The following is a 16,361-nucleotide window of genomic DNA, read 5'->3' as shown; positions in this document are numbered from 1 at the left end:
AGGAGAAATCATGCTTTAGTAACTTGGTTACATTTTATGATGGGGTAACTAGTGCATTTAACAGAGAAGATGACTTTTCATGATAAACTACATTGAAATTGAGCAGGATGGGGATGGATAGTCGTTTTGTAGCTTGATTACAGGAATGATGGACTGATAGGAGCTAGTGAGTTTGCATGTTGTTGTGCAGTGTCCTGAAAAAAGAAGGTGATGAGTGGAATACCACTGGGTTCTTTTCTGGGAACACTGTTGTTTATTACTTAAATATAAAGAGCCAATAGGCTTCATTTCGGCGATGTAACATTATTTAAATTAAGGGGATATTAAATCCCACATTGTTTCAAAACCGAATAAGAAACTCAAAGATTGGAATCAAAGAGTTTCATGCCGAATATAGTAAACTATAAATATCAGCGAATACTAGCGTAAGCCAAAGCACGTAGTCCAATACTAGGGCAACTCGTTGCAAAGGAAGTGGAAGTTCTGATCACTATTCTTGGTATTTCCCATAATGTAAAACCCATCTCCTAGGAGATGTGTGATCCTTTGCAACGAGTTGCCCTAGTGTTGGACTACATGCTTTGGCTTACACTAGTATTCGCCGATATTTTTATAGTTTACTATATTCGGCATGAAACTCTTTGATTCTGATCTTTGAGTTTCTTATTCGGTTTTGAAACAATGTGGAATTTAATATCCCCTTAATTTAAATGCTGTTGTTTATTTTATATATCAATGATATAATTCAAGGTGTGAGAGAGAGAAGATATATTCAGGTGTTTGCCGATGATGCTGAATTAGGAAAAGCAATGTCAGGAAGTTCTGATGTGATATTATTACAACAGGATTTAAATAGGTTGGTGGTTTGGGCTGAAGAATGGGGATTTCACTTCACTGTTGCTAAGTATAAAGTTATGCACTTTGGCCAGAGAGAACAGAGTGAGGGTCATTGTATTAAAAGAATTTGCATCTGGCATTGGAAAAGGCAAGGGATCTAGGAACTGAAGTTGAGAGACATGTTGCAGAAATTGTAAGAGTTATCAGAAAATTGCTGCTGTAATGCACAGAGCTAGGTTAAAAATAAACATTTCACAGATATGAGTTCTGAGAAAAATTAGTGAACAAAAGGTGTTATTCCTCACAGACTCATATTGAAAATGAAGATAATCACAAGTATGGATAAGGAGATGATAATTCTACTATATAAGGCCCTAATCAGGCTATATTTGGATTTCTGTGAAGAAATCTGTTTATCTAGCTTAGTTGGTGACAAAGAAACATTGGAGTGAAAGTGCAGAGGCGAATAACTAGGGACTGTCTTGGTGAGTATGAGAATAGATTAAGTGAATGTTCTGTAGAACTTTGGAGATAGTAATAAAGGTGGTGAGAGGAGTCTGTCAAAATTGATACATAGAAATTACTGTATAAGGTAATGAATGGGATGGATGTTAAGTTGATGGGAAAATGAGAGGACATCTCTGGAAACTGTACAAAGGTCATGTTGAACCTTATATATGTATAAAGTTAAAAGGAATTAGATATTACTGTGGACAGGTCTAGAATTGATGCAGTTATTAATTTGTCAGTAGTGCTGATGTTAAAAATAAGAGATCAATTTAGAAGAAAATTGTCAATAGAACAGTAGCAATAATAAATATTTGATCGTGTAGTACTATATTATTCCTCTGTACATTTCAAGGTGCTTATAAGAAATTTTATGATGATATTACAGGCTTCTGTTTTTTTTTCTCTAAAGTTCAGCATACTATAATTTTTTACAGTAGTGGAATTTCACTGGCAATCATTACCTTGCCTATACACACCACTAATATGCTATAGGTGCTGAAACTTTTCGTGTTTTGGCTTAATATTAAAAAAAATAATAATAATAAAAATATCAGTTGAGAGATTTCCTGGTTCTATAGAAGTTGGTGTCTGGATACTATTATAAGCATCACAAAAGATTAGGGGAGGGGGACAAACAAAGAAATCATTGTGCAGAGTATGGCTCTGAATTGATAGCATTAACTACCATAATGCTGGATAATTGAGCAAGCAGATATTGGAAAGAGAATTTTGAAAATACAAAACATAGAGATGTTTTTATATAGAAATAGAGGTTTTTTTACTGTATTAATATAACCATGTTTATATTCAGATACTTGCCAGCAGTAGTGGACCACAATGATGACAGCCCATGTCGTGGTACTTTCCTTCTTCATCAGGGTATCCAAAGGCGTATTCGCTTCACATTAGTTCATGAACCTGTTCCTGACTTCCACTGGAAAGAAGTTCGAGAATTGGTTGTAGGTGAGTTGATAATAATGTATTTTACATTCATTTTTTATTGTCAAATTATTATTATTTTTTAATATTCATAAAAAATTATGTGTACTTCATTTTGAAATTTATTTACTTTTTTTTTTTTTTGTTGTTGACAATATACAAGAAAGTTGCACATAAAATTTGTTACTTGCTAGTATTTTATATTTTCCTATGTTGATTCTGTTTATCTTATATTGGAAAAATAGCTTTTCCAAACACTATGGAGAATTATTTACTTCTATTTCTGTCTTCTACCTGTTATTATAATTATTTTTATGGTGTCTTTCGTGATCTGTTGAACTGGCTTCCACCATCATTTTTCCACTTCACTCTAAGTATGTTTTAAAATGCATACAACTGCTGTTCAACATCCAATGAAATCATCCTCTTTCATTTTTTGCCTCTCTTCTGGAGGAATCTTCCTCATATTGTGTTTCCAAATGGTGTTTTTTTATATCTGCTCTCCTGCACATGGAAATAATATGCTTTTGGTTTCTACCTTATGTTATTTTATTGTCTTAGTTTTTTTTTGCTAGTCACATATGTTGAAATAAAGAGCAAATATACAGTATTTTTTGGGAGAAACATGATCGATAAGGATCAAGGGATTATATTATGTATGTGTGTGTGATTCTTGTGTTTTGTATGTATTTTGGTTTCTAATCTTTCTCTCTCTCTCTAAATTGAAATAGAGAATATGACTAATTTATGCAGAAAATCAAGATTAGGGTTCTGAATAAGGTTTGAAATTGAAGCTCGGGAATGTTTACTGATAAATAAAATTTGTAAAATGTTTTATAGTGGGGTTTGGAAAAATATATATCATGAGTAATAACTCAATTTCTGTCTTTCCATATCTTGCAGTATCAACATTGAATATGTGCTGTTATTTAACCTATCTTTGACAGGTAATATATCCTTCAACAGTAGGCAACACTTAAAATGATTAAATAATGAAATAATTACTGAAGATAACCATCACAGACAACAAGTAAAAAGTATTTCAGAGACTAATGTCTGATCATAAAATTGTTCATGCTATTTACAAAGCAAAGAATTAAATTGGGAAAACCTTTCTGGCCATGTAGTCAGGACGAAAGATTACAGGTCTTACTATAGTTTGGATTCATGAATAAAGAACAAGAGGAAGACAAATAATGAAGTGTATAGATGAGATTGTAGGAATATGATCTCATATCTACACTTCATGGCAGGAGTCCAGAGACTTATCGTGGGAGACCCTCATTAACCATTATATACATAAATCTTATCATATCTTTCCTTGAATCCATTCACTGTCAGGGAACTCGCAACCGATTCTGGTGATCCATTCCACTCACTCACCACACTCCATGTAAAACATCTGGTCCACACACACACCCCTACTAACCACACTATTACACAACTTCCATTGATGGCTCCTAGTTCTCGGACTATTTGTCATATATTGAAAATTTTCATTTGCATCAATTTTATAAAACCCTTTTAATATCTGAAAAGTTTCTATCATGTCCCTCTTTTCCACCTATCAACTAAACTTTGTAATTCACAAATCTTCAACCTGTCCTCATAGGGAGTATTCCACCGACCTGTCAACATCTTGGTTACTCATTTCTGAATCCTCTCCACCACCTCCTGGTCCTCAAGAAACCCAGGTACCAAACCTTGGTAAGACTTCATCTTGACTCTAGTGCACAGATCTGTTCACCTGCCTATCTTGGGAATGAGGAGGAGATGATCCAGAGGTGAGTGACCACCCAGAAGGTAGCAGATGTATGGAATGAACCTTATGAGGACAAGTTGAAGATTTGTGGGTTGCAGAAATTGGTTGACAGGCAAAATAAGATAATAGGATTGAGGCATAATAAATTACTGAAAGGTTTTTACAAGATTAATACAGTGGAAAGTTTACAGAACAGTTTCTACATGGAAACTGTAATAGTGTCGCAACTCATTCGTGAGTGGCGAATGAGTTGAATAGGTTGCCAGAGTCTCTTATGGGTACTATGACTGTGAATGAGTTCAAAGCAAAGTATGATAAATACTGCACAAATCTTGGATAGTGTTTGGCATGATGTTTAGGGCCTCCCTTGATGAGTCTAATGACTCAATGAAGTAGCCCCATAATAATAATTGTCGTTGTTATTAGTAGCATTTCACAAAATAGATAAGCACATAGTAGTTTAGTTTTGTCTGTCTGTTCATCTGTACTCAGGTTTTTCCTGGATGGGTTTTATTGAAATTCAGTATTTGGAATCTTTTATAAAAATATCTAAAGTCACATCAATTTTAATTTCATTCAGCCATATAGATGGGTACAATGGTAAACCATTTTAGAATTAAACCTTCAATAGCTTTGTTCTACCTATATGTAATTTAATAAAATTTATTAAGTTCATTATTCAATTTTCCTAGCAAAATGATTCGAAATGATAGTAATAATTCCACAATCGCAAAATTAAGTATGGTATTCAGCATCTCCATTAAACTGGATCTGGATCTTAGAGTTTTGGTTTGAATTGGGCAATAGGTAGTAGCAAAACGGTATATAATTCATGATCCAAAAAGAGATCACAATTTCATGAATCATGCTTTAACTATTGATATACATCACATTTTTACAAAGTACTACCGTGTGATAGTTGTTTTAAAAATATATACTTGTCATGGATATCCTGATTATGTTCACAGAAATATCAATAACAGAAAATTCAGTATGTTATAACTTTTACATGATGAAAGTGTTATTTGTTTTTTGGTAGGGATTCTGGTATGTTTGGAATATGTTGCTTGGTTTGATTTGTTTGAATAGATTACATTGTTTATCTCTTACATTATTGGTTGGGTGAAAGGAAAGAGTGGGGACATGCAATGAGAGGAGAGATTCTTGAACATGACACCCATTAGAAAGACCAGTCTCCTTTCCATAACATGGCCTTGACAGTGCTTCCCACATACCATTACTGAGACACCCTCTCCAGACATCATGCAACAGTGGGATTATGCCAGCTGACCAGGAAGCCTCCTGACTTGTTATGGAAAGTTTTAGACAGGTATACTATCTTGCCACCATTTTTACTGATATGCTCTTGGAATGGAGGTTCTGGGTTTGTGTGTGTGTGTGCTGTGCCTGTCAAGGGTGTTACTTGCATTGCATGGAGAGGAGAGGGAGTGCACACTGAGTGTGAAAATAGGTGACACTATGGGAAGGCAGGGTTGAATTGACAGACAGAAGCTGTGTTGTGCATTCCTGCCGATTAGCGTTTTTTGTGTTCATATTTTTATGGTTAAGATTGTTTGTTTATAATTTTTGTTTGAATAGAGAAAGTAGGGACATACATTAAGGTGAGAATTTTTTCAGACATGTTAAGTCTTTTTACATAATGTGGCTTTGACAGTGCCACCCCCCTTCACATATACACACACACACACCATGGCCCTACTCAGAACCATCTTGATGCATTTTCATTACTATGGCAATTGGCTGTGGAACCATTTACTGCTGTACCCTCGAAATGGAGGAGGATTCTCCAGGCATGTATGGCATATCCTTAAAAAGTATCTATCACTCACTTGCACTGCAAAAAAGAGGATGGAGATAACAGAAGCTGGAATCTCTGGTCTGTTGAGCAAGTATGACATTAAGAAACTATTTGGAAACTAAACATAACTACTAAGCAATAAAGCATAGATTGTCTAATTTAATTGCATAAATGTGCATTGCATGCACATTTAGACAATTAAATGGATATTATTCATCAAATACATAGTAGTAGTAATTTAGGATTACTAATTCCCAAAATTTTGAAATAGTTAAATGATAAAACTATTATTGTAGATTAAATTAGGTTCATTTTGAAGGGCTACACAGCATTCCTTGGGAAAAACCTCTCAATTTTGAAATGATTGATATGAGGAACTTACTTTTTCCACAAAATCCTATGGCTAGTTGAAACTGTGTTCTCCTAAATAGATTGAAGCATTTTTTTTTTTCATCATTCAGAAAAAGATGTAATCCATGAGCTCATATCATCAGATGTCTGCAGTATTACCATAGGAGAGATTGCTATGAACAAGAAATCTTTTAAGCCCTGGAGTTTTCTGAGATATTTTAATGAGGACGTGAAACATTGTCTCTTAGAGTTCTTTGCTAAATGTCTTGTGGTTATATGTTAAAATAAATTTTTATGTTGAGATATGTTTAAATGTTTCTGATATTAACGAATGGAAATTCATTGATATCTGATTGAGTGCTGCTACTTGTCAAGTGCAGGATCATGTGTACTTTTGATGGAAAATAATTAAAAGGCATGTTATCATAGATCCAGAGTGATTCTTATCTGAGAAAATCCTCAGATGTGCAATTTGAATGAACTCTGTGAACAAGATATTGATAGTTCAGAATATTTGAGGAGAGTGTTGTATGGAGTCATAAATGTATCTTCTAGTGAACATGGTTTCCTGTAAACTTGTGAAGCTTATCCTTTTACAGAAAAAAAAAAGTTAATCTGACTAAACTGCAAAGGCAAAATAAATTTACCATCCTGTTGGGTGTTTAGAAATTCAGTGTCAGAACACGGATGCAAAGTCCACCACTGAAATTGAGATACAATTGAAATAATATGAATTATAAGATCATTGATATATTTTATCTGCCATGGCCAGTTAGGTGATTAAGGATGTCAGCTGACTAATTAAGGAACGTATAATGTTTAGCTACTAATCATAGTCAGGACTGTGAAGATGAGTATTTTTCATTTCACAGATGAAATTCAAAGTACAGTTGACCCTTGAAAAATGTGGGAATGAACTGTGCAGGTCCACTTATGTGGCTTTTTTTAAAAATAATTATATTGCAAATTTTTTTAGAGATTTCGACAATTTGAAAAAACTCGCAGATGAACTGCATAGATTAGAAATATTGAAAAAATTAAGAAAAAGTTAGGTAGGTCATGAATGCATAAAATATATGTAGATACTAGTCTTTTTTATCATTTACTACCATAAAGTATGCACAAATTTATTTATAAAAAGTTAAAATTCATCAAAACTTATGCACACAAACACTTGCAGACCGTACATGACTATTTGCAGTTGAGAGAAATGTAAACAAACGTAAAGATGAAGTATTAAATCATAACTGCATAAGATTAACTGTTATTAATTAGTTTAATTGATTAGCATAAAATAAAAATTTTATAACGTTTCATTCATTAGTGTATAGGCTAGACTACTGCAAAACAATTGTATCGATTGCTCTAGGCTACCATAAAGCAATCATATTGCTTCTTCTTCACGATCAATGCATGAATCATTATACCTGTAAATAAATATGAATAATTTTTTTTTCACATTATCTTTTCATTTTTGATGATACACTTCATCTTGAGATGACGTAAACTTACGGTATCGATGAATACAGTACTGTAAATAATGTATTTTCATTTCCTTATGATTTTCTTGAATAACAGTTTCTTTTCTCTAGCTTACTTTATTGTAAGAATATAGTATATAATACATACATACTATACAGAATATATGTTAATCAACTGTTTATGTTATTGGCAAAGTTTCAGGTCAACTTCAGTATTTGATTTTTTTGGGAAGTCAAACATTATACACCAATTTTTACGCAATGTGGGGGGGATGCTCCTAACCCCCACATTGTTCAAGGATCAACTGTAGTTTTTATGTCTGATGATGATTTATTTATATTACTGAAAAGATTAGATAAAACTTTTGACCGCTTCAAGTAGGTTAATGATTACGTCTGACTGCCGGGTGCAATGGAATACCTATTTTATGTATGTTTGGGATCCTATCTATGGAAAAAATTACTTATTATGATATTAACAGAAAGAATAAGGAAACTAATGGAAGAAATCTGGAAAATAAGCAAAGCAGGATTTAGAAGAAAAAGAAGTACTTTGCACCAAATATTAATGTTAAGATTAATTGCGGAGAAATTCATGTAAAAATAAAAATGTGCATACCTGTTTTGTTGACTTTCAGAAAGCATGCGACAACATAGATTAGAAAGTTGAATGGGCTGCCCTTGAATCTTAAGTAGTGGACAAAAATCTGATATATCTCTTGCAGAACATCAACTGCTGTGTGACACTTGAGAAATAGGAAGATGTTCTGGATAACCTTAAACTGTAAACTTGCTACCCTTATCCATTCTACCAAAGATCAGCTCCCTTCTCTCTCTCTCTCTCAGTGCCTGGAGTGTATGAAGTACCCTGTTCCTGCAAGCTGGCTTACTTTGGACAAAAAGGTAGATCAGCAACTATCCATTTAGAAGAACACAAATTATATATCTGCATCACGATTATGGTCTATCTGGCCTAGCAGATTATTGGATACAACCCACAGGATCTCCTGGAGAAAAACCACCATGCTCCACCATAGTAAATTAAAAAAAGAAAGACTGTTTTTAGAATCAGCGGCAGCACTCAGAAATCAACTTAATTTAAATAAATACAGTTGCATAAAACTTCCCAAAATTTGGGAAATTATTAGAGATCCCACTTTACATCATAGACCACCTACAAATGCCCATAGAGGGTACACCACCTAGATATGACTGTAGAGTCACCCACGTGTTTCACTTAGTATTGTTTTATATTTGAGTGTGTGCTAGAAGAGTTATTTGTAATTCCTGAAGATGTCTCAGTGACTGAAACGAAATATTAGTTTTGAATCCTTTTCTAGTGCTGCAAATATTCCATTAAACCTGCAATATGAAGATGAAAATGAATAGTGCTGAAGTTAAGTGAAGAAAAAAAGAGATATTGACTGATAATGAACATTGATAAAGAAAAAACAATGATATTTAGAGAGAAAAAGGATGGCAAAGCAAATAAAGGTCAGTGGACAGGAGCTGGAAGAGGTTAAGAACTTCACATACCTTGGGAGCTAACATGATGCATGATTTAGACAGTTAAAAAAGAGATAAGATCTCGAATAACAAAAGCGAAAGTAAACCTACAGGCAATGGATAAAATATGGAAAAGTAAATCAGTGAGTCTTCCCATAAAAAGCTCAGACTGCTCAAAACATGCAAATTCACAAGTGGTCTCTGTGGTTTTGAGACATGAGTAATGGTCAAAGACTTTGTGAGATGAATATTGGCTTTCAAAAGAACATGTTATTGAAAAAATTCTGTGAATTGGATGGGTGCAAAAGGCAACAAATGAAGAACTGTATCACAGAGTAAACTGGAAAAAAAAAAAAAAAAAAAAAAAAAAAAAAAAAAAAAAAATCAAATACAGAAAATAATTCAAAATAAACTAAAGTTTTTTGGGGCATATATGCAGAAAGATCAAAGCCCTTGATGCATGTCACTTGATCCATGGTTGGTATAAATAGAAGAGGATGGCCGAGAGTGGGTAGATGATGTGAAAGAGTGGTGTAGGAGTCGGGATTTGAGTCATTTGACAAGCAGGAGATAGAGAGAAATGGCAAAGAAAGGTGAAACAAGCATCAGATAATAGCAGGCATTGGGCACATGATGGAGATATATCTTAGATGTCCTTTGCATAAAAAATTTTGTCACAAGAGATCCATAAATTGTAGATTTGGTGAGATTCTTGTGAGAGTTTATAGGTAGAATTATCTCTAAGAAGAAGCATAATATACGTTGTATTCCATGGAATCTATGATAGCTTCAGTTATTTCCTTTTTAATGAATATAAAGATCATATTTCTAACTCTGAAATCTGCACGAGGAATTTCTTGAAGAGACAACAGAACTTTAGCCTCTCAATAAATCAGTTTCATCTTCACTAAGTCTAAAAAGGAAAAACATAACAAACGATGGCAAGTTAACTTGTTATACAGTAGACATTTGACAATCTGAATATGAATTTAATTTGTTTTTATCATTGAAAAGTCTGTTTTTGCAGAACATGAAATTTTTGATAGTTATAGGATCGTTTGGAACTATATCTGCTCTATCAAATTTGAGAGACATTTCAGGGAATTTTAGGCAGTCCTTCACGGTCATCCTGAAGATCTACTGTAATCATTTAAATATTTAGGAAATTAGTGACTTTAAATGGGTGCTGATGAATAATTGATATTTGAAAGCTTCTATATGTAGTAATTCTTCAATTCACCCACATTGGAAGTTACTGAAGAAGAAATGATTATTCTATTACAATTTGGAAGCAATCCTTAAATGAATACTGGAGAGAGAGAGAGAGAGAAATGTTGATCATTGCAAGAGATTAGAATGCCAAGATTGGAACAGACAATAAGCAATAGAAAAGAATAATGAGTGAATTTGGATACAGAGATAGCAGTGAAACAGGCAAAGGAATGTGTGTATTTGCCTTGAAACACAACATGGTAAATTTGCAGTACAAAATTCCAACAACAACAACAACAAAAAAAACTGCAGAAAGTGGTAATAGTGATTACCTGGTAGAAGATTGAAGATACGCATATGCAAAATTGGGTCACATCAGTCCAACAGTGTTGAACATTTCAAGGAGTAGACATGGAATTGTGGAAATCATTGCTTACTATTTTTGCCGATATCAAGTTGAAACTTAAACAAGAGAATAAATAATAAATTACACGATAACCACAGTAAATAACTTTAATGAAATAAAGATACAAATATTTTGTACTGAAATTAATAGTACATCATCAGTGTAGACAACAAGCTGTTCAAAGGAATGGAATACAAAGTACAGAACAGTCTGTGGATTACCAATTAAAAATTGTTGCTGCATGCTAGAAATTAATATTAATAAAATATTATTAAATAATTCTTAAAAACTGTTTCTTTGATGGTTACATAAGATAAGAATCTCCCAAATTTTTGTGAGAGAGAGACAATGGTTTCAATTCAGATTTGGCCGATGTAAAAGGGCTTCGCAACTTTCTTTGAAAAGCTTTCATATTTAAACTTACATCTATGGAGAAGACAAGCTTTATCCCACTGGATACTGCGTTTAGTGTGAATACTATGTTGTGCCAGACCAGACTTTGACGTTTCACATATTCGATATAATATTGATGTTCATTAATTCTTTTTTCCACAAAACAGCCTGTTTGTATCTGGTAAAAGCCAGCTAATAATAGAGGTGCTAATTTTTCTTTTGTAGATGGCAACAGGTGAGAAGTTGATCGGAAAATATGTGGGAATGAGATGATACTTCTTCAAAATTTTGCCAATCGGTTCCGTGATGCCAGAAATACAAGGGATTGAAACCCTGTGGTGTGTTGAAGAATCCTGAGGTATTGGAACATAGGAGTCAATTATCTGCTGGATTTGATTTGAGTTGTAACCATTAAATTCATTAATGTTTTGATAGTGAAAAGTTCTTGTTGTAAGCTTGAGGAAGAGGAGCACACTTTATGTGCTCTATTAATTAAAGACTTGATAACATAAATTTTTTGAGAGGTGTGATGAGCAGACCTTTGATGAATGTATCTGCCAGTAAAGGCAGGTTTTCGATAAACACTGGTTGATAAATTACCAGAGGCTGTGCATGTAACAAGGATGTCCAAGAATGGTATACTACCAGCCTTTTCTTTTTCCATGGTGAACTGAATGTGTGGGTGAAGGCTGTTGATCTGTTGTAGGAATGTAGTAAGTTCCTCTTCAGAATGCGGCCAAATAGCAAAGACATCATCCATAACGAAACCAAAGAGAGTGTTGGGGATGAATGGATGAGAACAAGGTGTCTTCCAGATGGTTCAAAAAATAGTTTGCCAAAGGTGGAGACAGAGGGGGGCTACCCATGGCAGTACCTTCAACTTGTTTATAGATCTTGTTTTTCCAGCTGAAATATCCTGAATGTATAACAAATGAAAAAAACTTTCCCCTAAACGCTAAACACAATATTCAGTGGGATAAAGCTTTTCTTCTCGATAGATGCAAGTTTAAATACAAACGTCTTTTCAAAGAAAGTTGCGAAGCCCTTTTACATTGGCCAAATCTGAATTGAAATGATTGTCTCTCTCTCTCTCTCTCTCCGAAAAGTTTGGGAGATTGTTATCTTATGTAACCATCAAAGAAATAGTTTTTAAGAATTATTTAATAATATTTTATTAATATTAATTTCTAGCATGCGGCAACAATTTTAAATTGTAATCCACTGGCTGTTATTTACTTTGTATTCCATTCCTTTGAATTGCTTGTTGTCTACACTGATGATGTACTGTTAATTTCAGTACAAAATATTTGTACCTTTATTTCATTAAAGTTAATTACTGTGGTTATCGTGTAATTTATTATTTATAGTTATGCCACAGGTACGTTTAAAGATTAAAACAAGAGAAGGCACAGTTTCAGAGTCAGAGAAATGTATAAGGATGTTGTGGAAGGAAATCACTTGGAAAGTAAAAATAAAAGTGCTCGAGGAAGAATTGAGAAACAGCGCAGTAGTGTCTACAATCAAGAAGACATTGGGAGAAAGTACTGTAGACAGTGAATCGAAAGAAGAGGTTGTAAAAGCAATGACGCATCTTAAGAACCATAAAAGCCCTTCTAATGATGAGGTCACTGAGTAGATGCTGAAGTTTGGTAGTGAGATGATGATGGATGAACTGCATCAGTTATGTAACATTGCCTGGCATGAATGAAAAGTACCATAAGAATACTGGACTAGATCAATTTTAATACCCATGCATAAAAAAAGAAAAAAAAAGTGAATTGAACTGTAAACATTACAGAGCAGTTGACCTAACGAAGTATATAGAAAAAATACTTATGATATTAACATTAAAGAAGAGGAAATTAATGGGGGAAAAAATCTAGAAGATGAGCAAGCAGAATTCAGATAATTAATTATAATTATTAATTATCTGAATAATTAATGTTTACTTTCATAATAATATTTTACTGTATAAATAACACCAAGAGAGGAAAATATATATATTTATTAAACTCACTAATATTTTGCTGGTTTTCCAAGTATCATCAGAGCATAATTATATCACACAGCACTAAACAAAGCAATTGTAGAAACAATTTCAGTTGTAGCTGACCTAATTTTATTACATGGCAGCCTCTATGGATCAGATAACTATAAAGTTAATTCAGAGAAGTCTGGCTGTTAGGTCTTAAAATGACATTTCCCATTTCTTTGATAAATTAATCCAGCCTTACTTGTTGTGGTTAGAAGAGTGCTTTTATAGCTGATACTGATTCTAAAAATAGCCTGTCACATCTATAAAAACTTTTTGTAATAAAGATGTTTACCTCCATCTGATCCTGTGTGAAGGGGGGTATCCAGAGCATGGTCTGCCAATCCTGACTTGCTAAACAGATGATCTGTTTAGCAAGTCAGGATTGGTAAACAGATGATCTCAGTTGTCATCTTTGAGCTCTTCGAGCAGGCATGGAACTTTATACACTCAGAGATGTTCAAGAGGAGGCATTTGTTATTTAGGAGAATGTATGAATGTAGCTAGCTGAATGAAAGGTTTAAAAATGGCATGGAGATTATATATACAGAGCACTTTGTCTATTTTTTCTGATGTACCAGTAACAAACAGGATGGGAATGGTTTGCTGTGATCCTGAATATTGGGTGTTGAAAGGATTGGAAGGGGAGAATGTATGCAATATTTTATATGAACTGTAGCTATTGGCTAAAAAAGTGCGGTGAAGGTCCCTGAGCTCAGTTTAAAAGACTGTGTCATTTGAACAAGTAACCTTGACTTGGTAAGTAAGTGCTTTCAGGATGTCATACTGTTGGGAAGGGTAATGGTGTGATTGTTTTTGTAAATTCCTTTCTGTATGAATAGGTCTTCTGTAAATGGAGAAGAATAAAGTGTCATTAAAAGTCATGTCACTAGTGTGTCTAAAATGGAAAGACAATTGTTATTTTATTTTTCTATGATAAAGTTTATTTTAGAGTATCGGCTGTTAAGGTGAGCTAAAAATGCATTTAATGTGTCTGAACCATGAGGCCAAATAGCAAGCACATTATTAACATAGTGCAGCCGAATTATTGGTTTAAGTGTGGCTGTGTTGAGTGCTTGGTTTTCAGAATGTTCCATATATAATTAGTTGATGGAGGAGAATGGGAAACCCATATCAGTCCCATCCAAATGTTGGCATATTTCCTGCCCTATGGGAAAGAAAAATATACATGTTGCTAAATGAGGTCAAGGGTTTCCATAAAGGTATACATTAGTGAAGAGTGAAGTAATATCAAAACTGATTCTAACTTTTACAGAATATGTCAAAGTTAGATTTTCTATTAATGTTTTAAAGTGCACAAATAGTTTATAGTAGATGATAGAGAATTGCCTGTAAAAGAGGAAAGTGATTTGGATAAATTGGCCAGTTTGCAGGTGGGACTGTCTACTACAGGACCAAGAGGGTATTGGGTTTGTGAATTTTAGATGCTTCGTATATCCTAGGTCATTTGACATGATAAGGTTTGAGTTTTTTGGTTTTAATAAGGAGTCTTTAAGAAGATTATTGTTATATTAAGTCGAAGTTCTTCTCATATGGATGGAATGGATTAAAATTTGATATTGTGAGTGAATTTTCATTAAATTATTATTAATTATTGTACAGGCACCTTCATGGAGTTCGAAGACTGATTGCGGGAGATTCAAACTATCCATTTAATCTATCGTACCTCTCCTTGAGCCCATTAACTGACAAAGCACTCACAACCAACTCTGGCAACCCATTCCACTTGGTTGCCACTTGGTTCACAACTCTCTGAGAAAAAAATCTAGTCCTCACACTCCTACTAACCACACCTTTATTTAACTTCAAGGAACGACCTCTTGTTGTGGTTAAATTCTGAAACATTTCCCCTGCATCAATCCTATTAAACACTTTCCACAAACCACTTACCATCTTGGTCACTAGCTTCTGAATCTTCTCTGCCATTTCCTCATTCCCAAATGATCCAGGAGATGACCTGATCACAGTAATCCAGATGTGGACGTACCAAGGCCTTATAAAGAAGTAATCTTATGAGCTACCTTAGCAATATGTCCTCAAAACCTTAAATGTGTGATTGCCACCAGCCCTAAATCCATGTTTGTCATGCAGCACAACCTGTGGATATTCAGAATGTTTATTATTTATTCTCCTAAATAACAACTATGGGGGGGATCCTTGTAGTTTTGCATTACTTCAGCCTCTCTTCGACAACATGGTGATTCTGGAGGACCCAGCCAGGATCATTCAGTTAGTGAGCATGTGCCTACGAGGGTCAATCATTGGTGTCACAGTAAGTTTCCTATCCCATAGTCTGGGGACAGGGCTCAAGGCATATTGTTCTCCTGGTATAGCATCCAGGGTATCCCTGGCATTCCACTCTTGAGCACAGTCATTGCTTGCCAGTCAGTGGGCATCCATGTGTAGCTCCATTGTGGACAGGGAGTTCTTACAACAAAAAACATCCTCAAATGTTTCAGGGGGCTCTAAAATCTCCCAACCAAGTGCTGACATTGAAACAGTATTTGGTAACAGATGTAAGAAACAAAAGACGTGTGATACCAATACTAATGTACCAGTGTTTCTGCTCATGCACGCAACAGGTGAAAAGCAAATAGGGAAAATGTCAGGGTTTAGAAGGACTGGCATGATTTCCCAAAACTGTTAAGAAATTACATTCTTGCAACATCCTTGTGGAAACATCATGTCAGAAACATTCAAGTAGAACCTGCTGAATGCAACATCAATGTGGAATAAAATCACAGTAACACCTTAGAAAATTCTCAATTCTTGTAGAGGAGTGATATCAGAATGGATCTCCTGTATGTTCCTGATGAAGAGATATAGTCAGAGCTTAATGATCAGGGAGAAACAGGTCTGAGATGCATCCTGATATGTAAGAATGGTCACCTGGTTCCAACCAGGAACATTATCCTAACTTTAGATATTCCTCCTCCTACATCTGCAAAAGCAGGGTATCTCAACTGTATTGTTATACTGTGCATCCCTAATTCTCTAAGATGATTTAAATGTTGGAATTTTTTCTCCAAGAAACTCAGGTTGTTCATCCCACATACAGGTAAATCAGACCTCACAACAACAAGTGCAATTTA

At 34.3% G+C, this 16,361-nt stretch overlaps 1 protein-coding gene across 4 annotated transcripts in view; it reads left to right on the top strand.

Annotated features, from left to right (window-relative positions):
- The window catches only part of unc-104 (kinesin family member unc-104), a 942,286-nt gene that overhangs the window by 663,552 nt on the left and 262,373 nt on the right, over positions 1 to 16,361 (top strand). For all 4 annotated transcript variants that reach the window (XM_090394094.1, XM_090394092.1, XM_090394093.1 and 1 more), the window contains exon 33: positions 2,159 to 2,310. In XM_090394094.1, coding sequence (XP_090250220.1) covers positions 2,159 to 2,310 — 152 coding nt within the window. The remainder of the gene's footprint in view (positions 1 to 2,158; positions 2,311 to 16,361) is intronic.

The sequence above is a fragment of the Typopeltis vanoorti genome, chromosome 6 (assembly GCF_054136105.1).
Source record: "Typopeltis vanoorti isolate ZY-2024b chromosome 6, IOZ_Tvanoo_1.0, whole genome shotgun sequence".
Taxonomy (NCBI): Eukaryota; Metazoa; Arthropoda; class Arachnida; order Uropygi; family Thelyphonidae; genus Typopeltis; species Typopeltis vanoorti.
The sequence above is the reverse complement of the archived record's forward strand: the minus strand, read 5'-3'. Positions and strand labels throughout refer to the sequence as shown.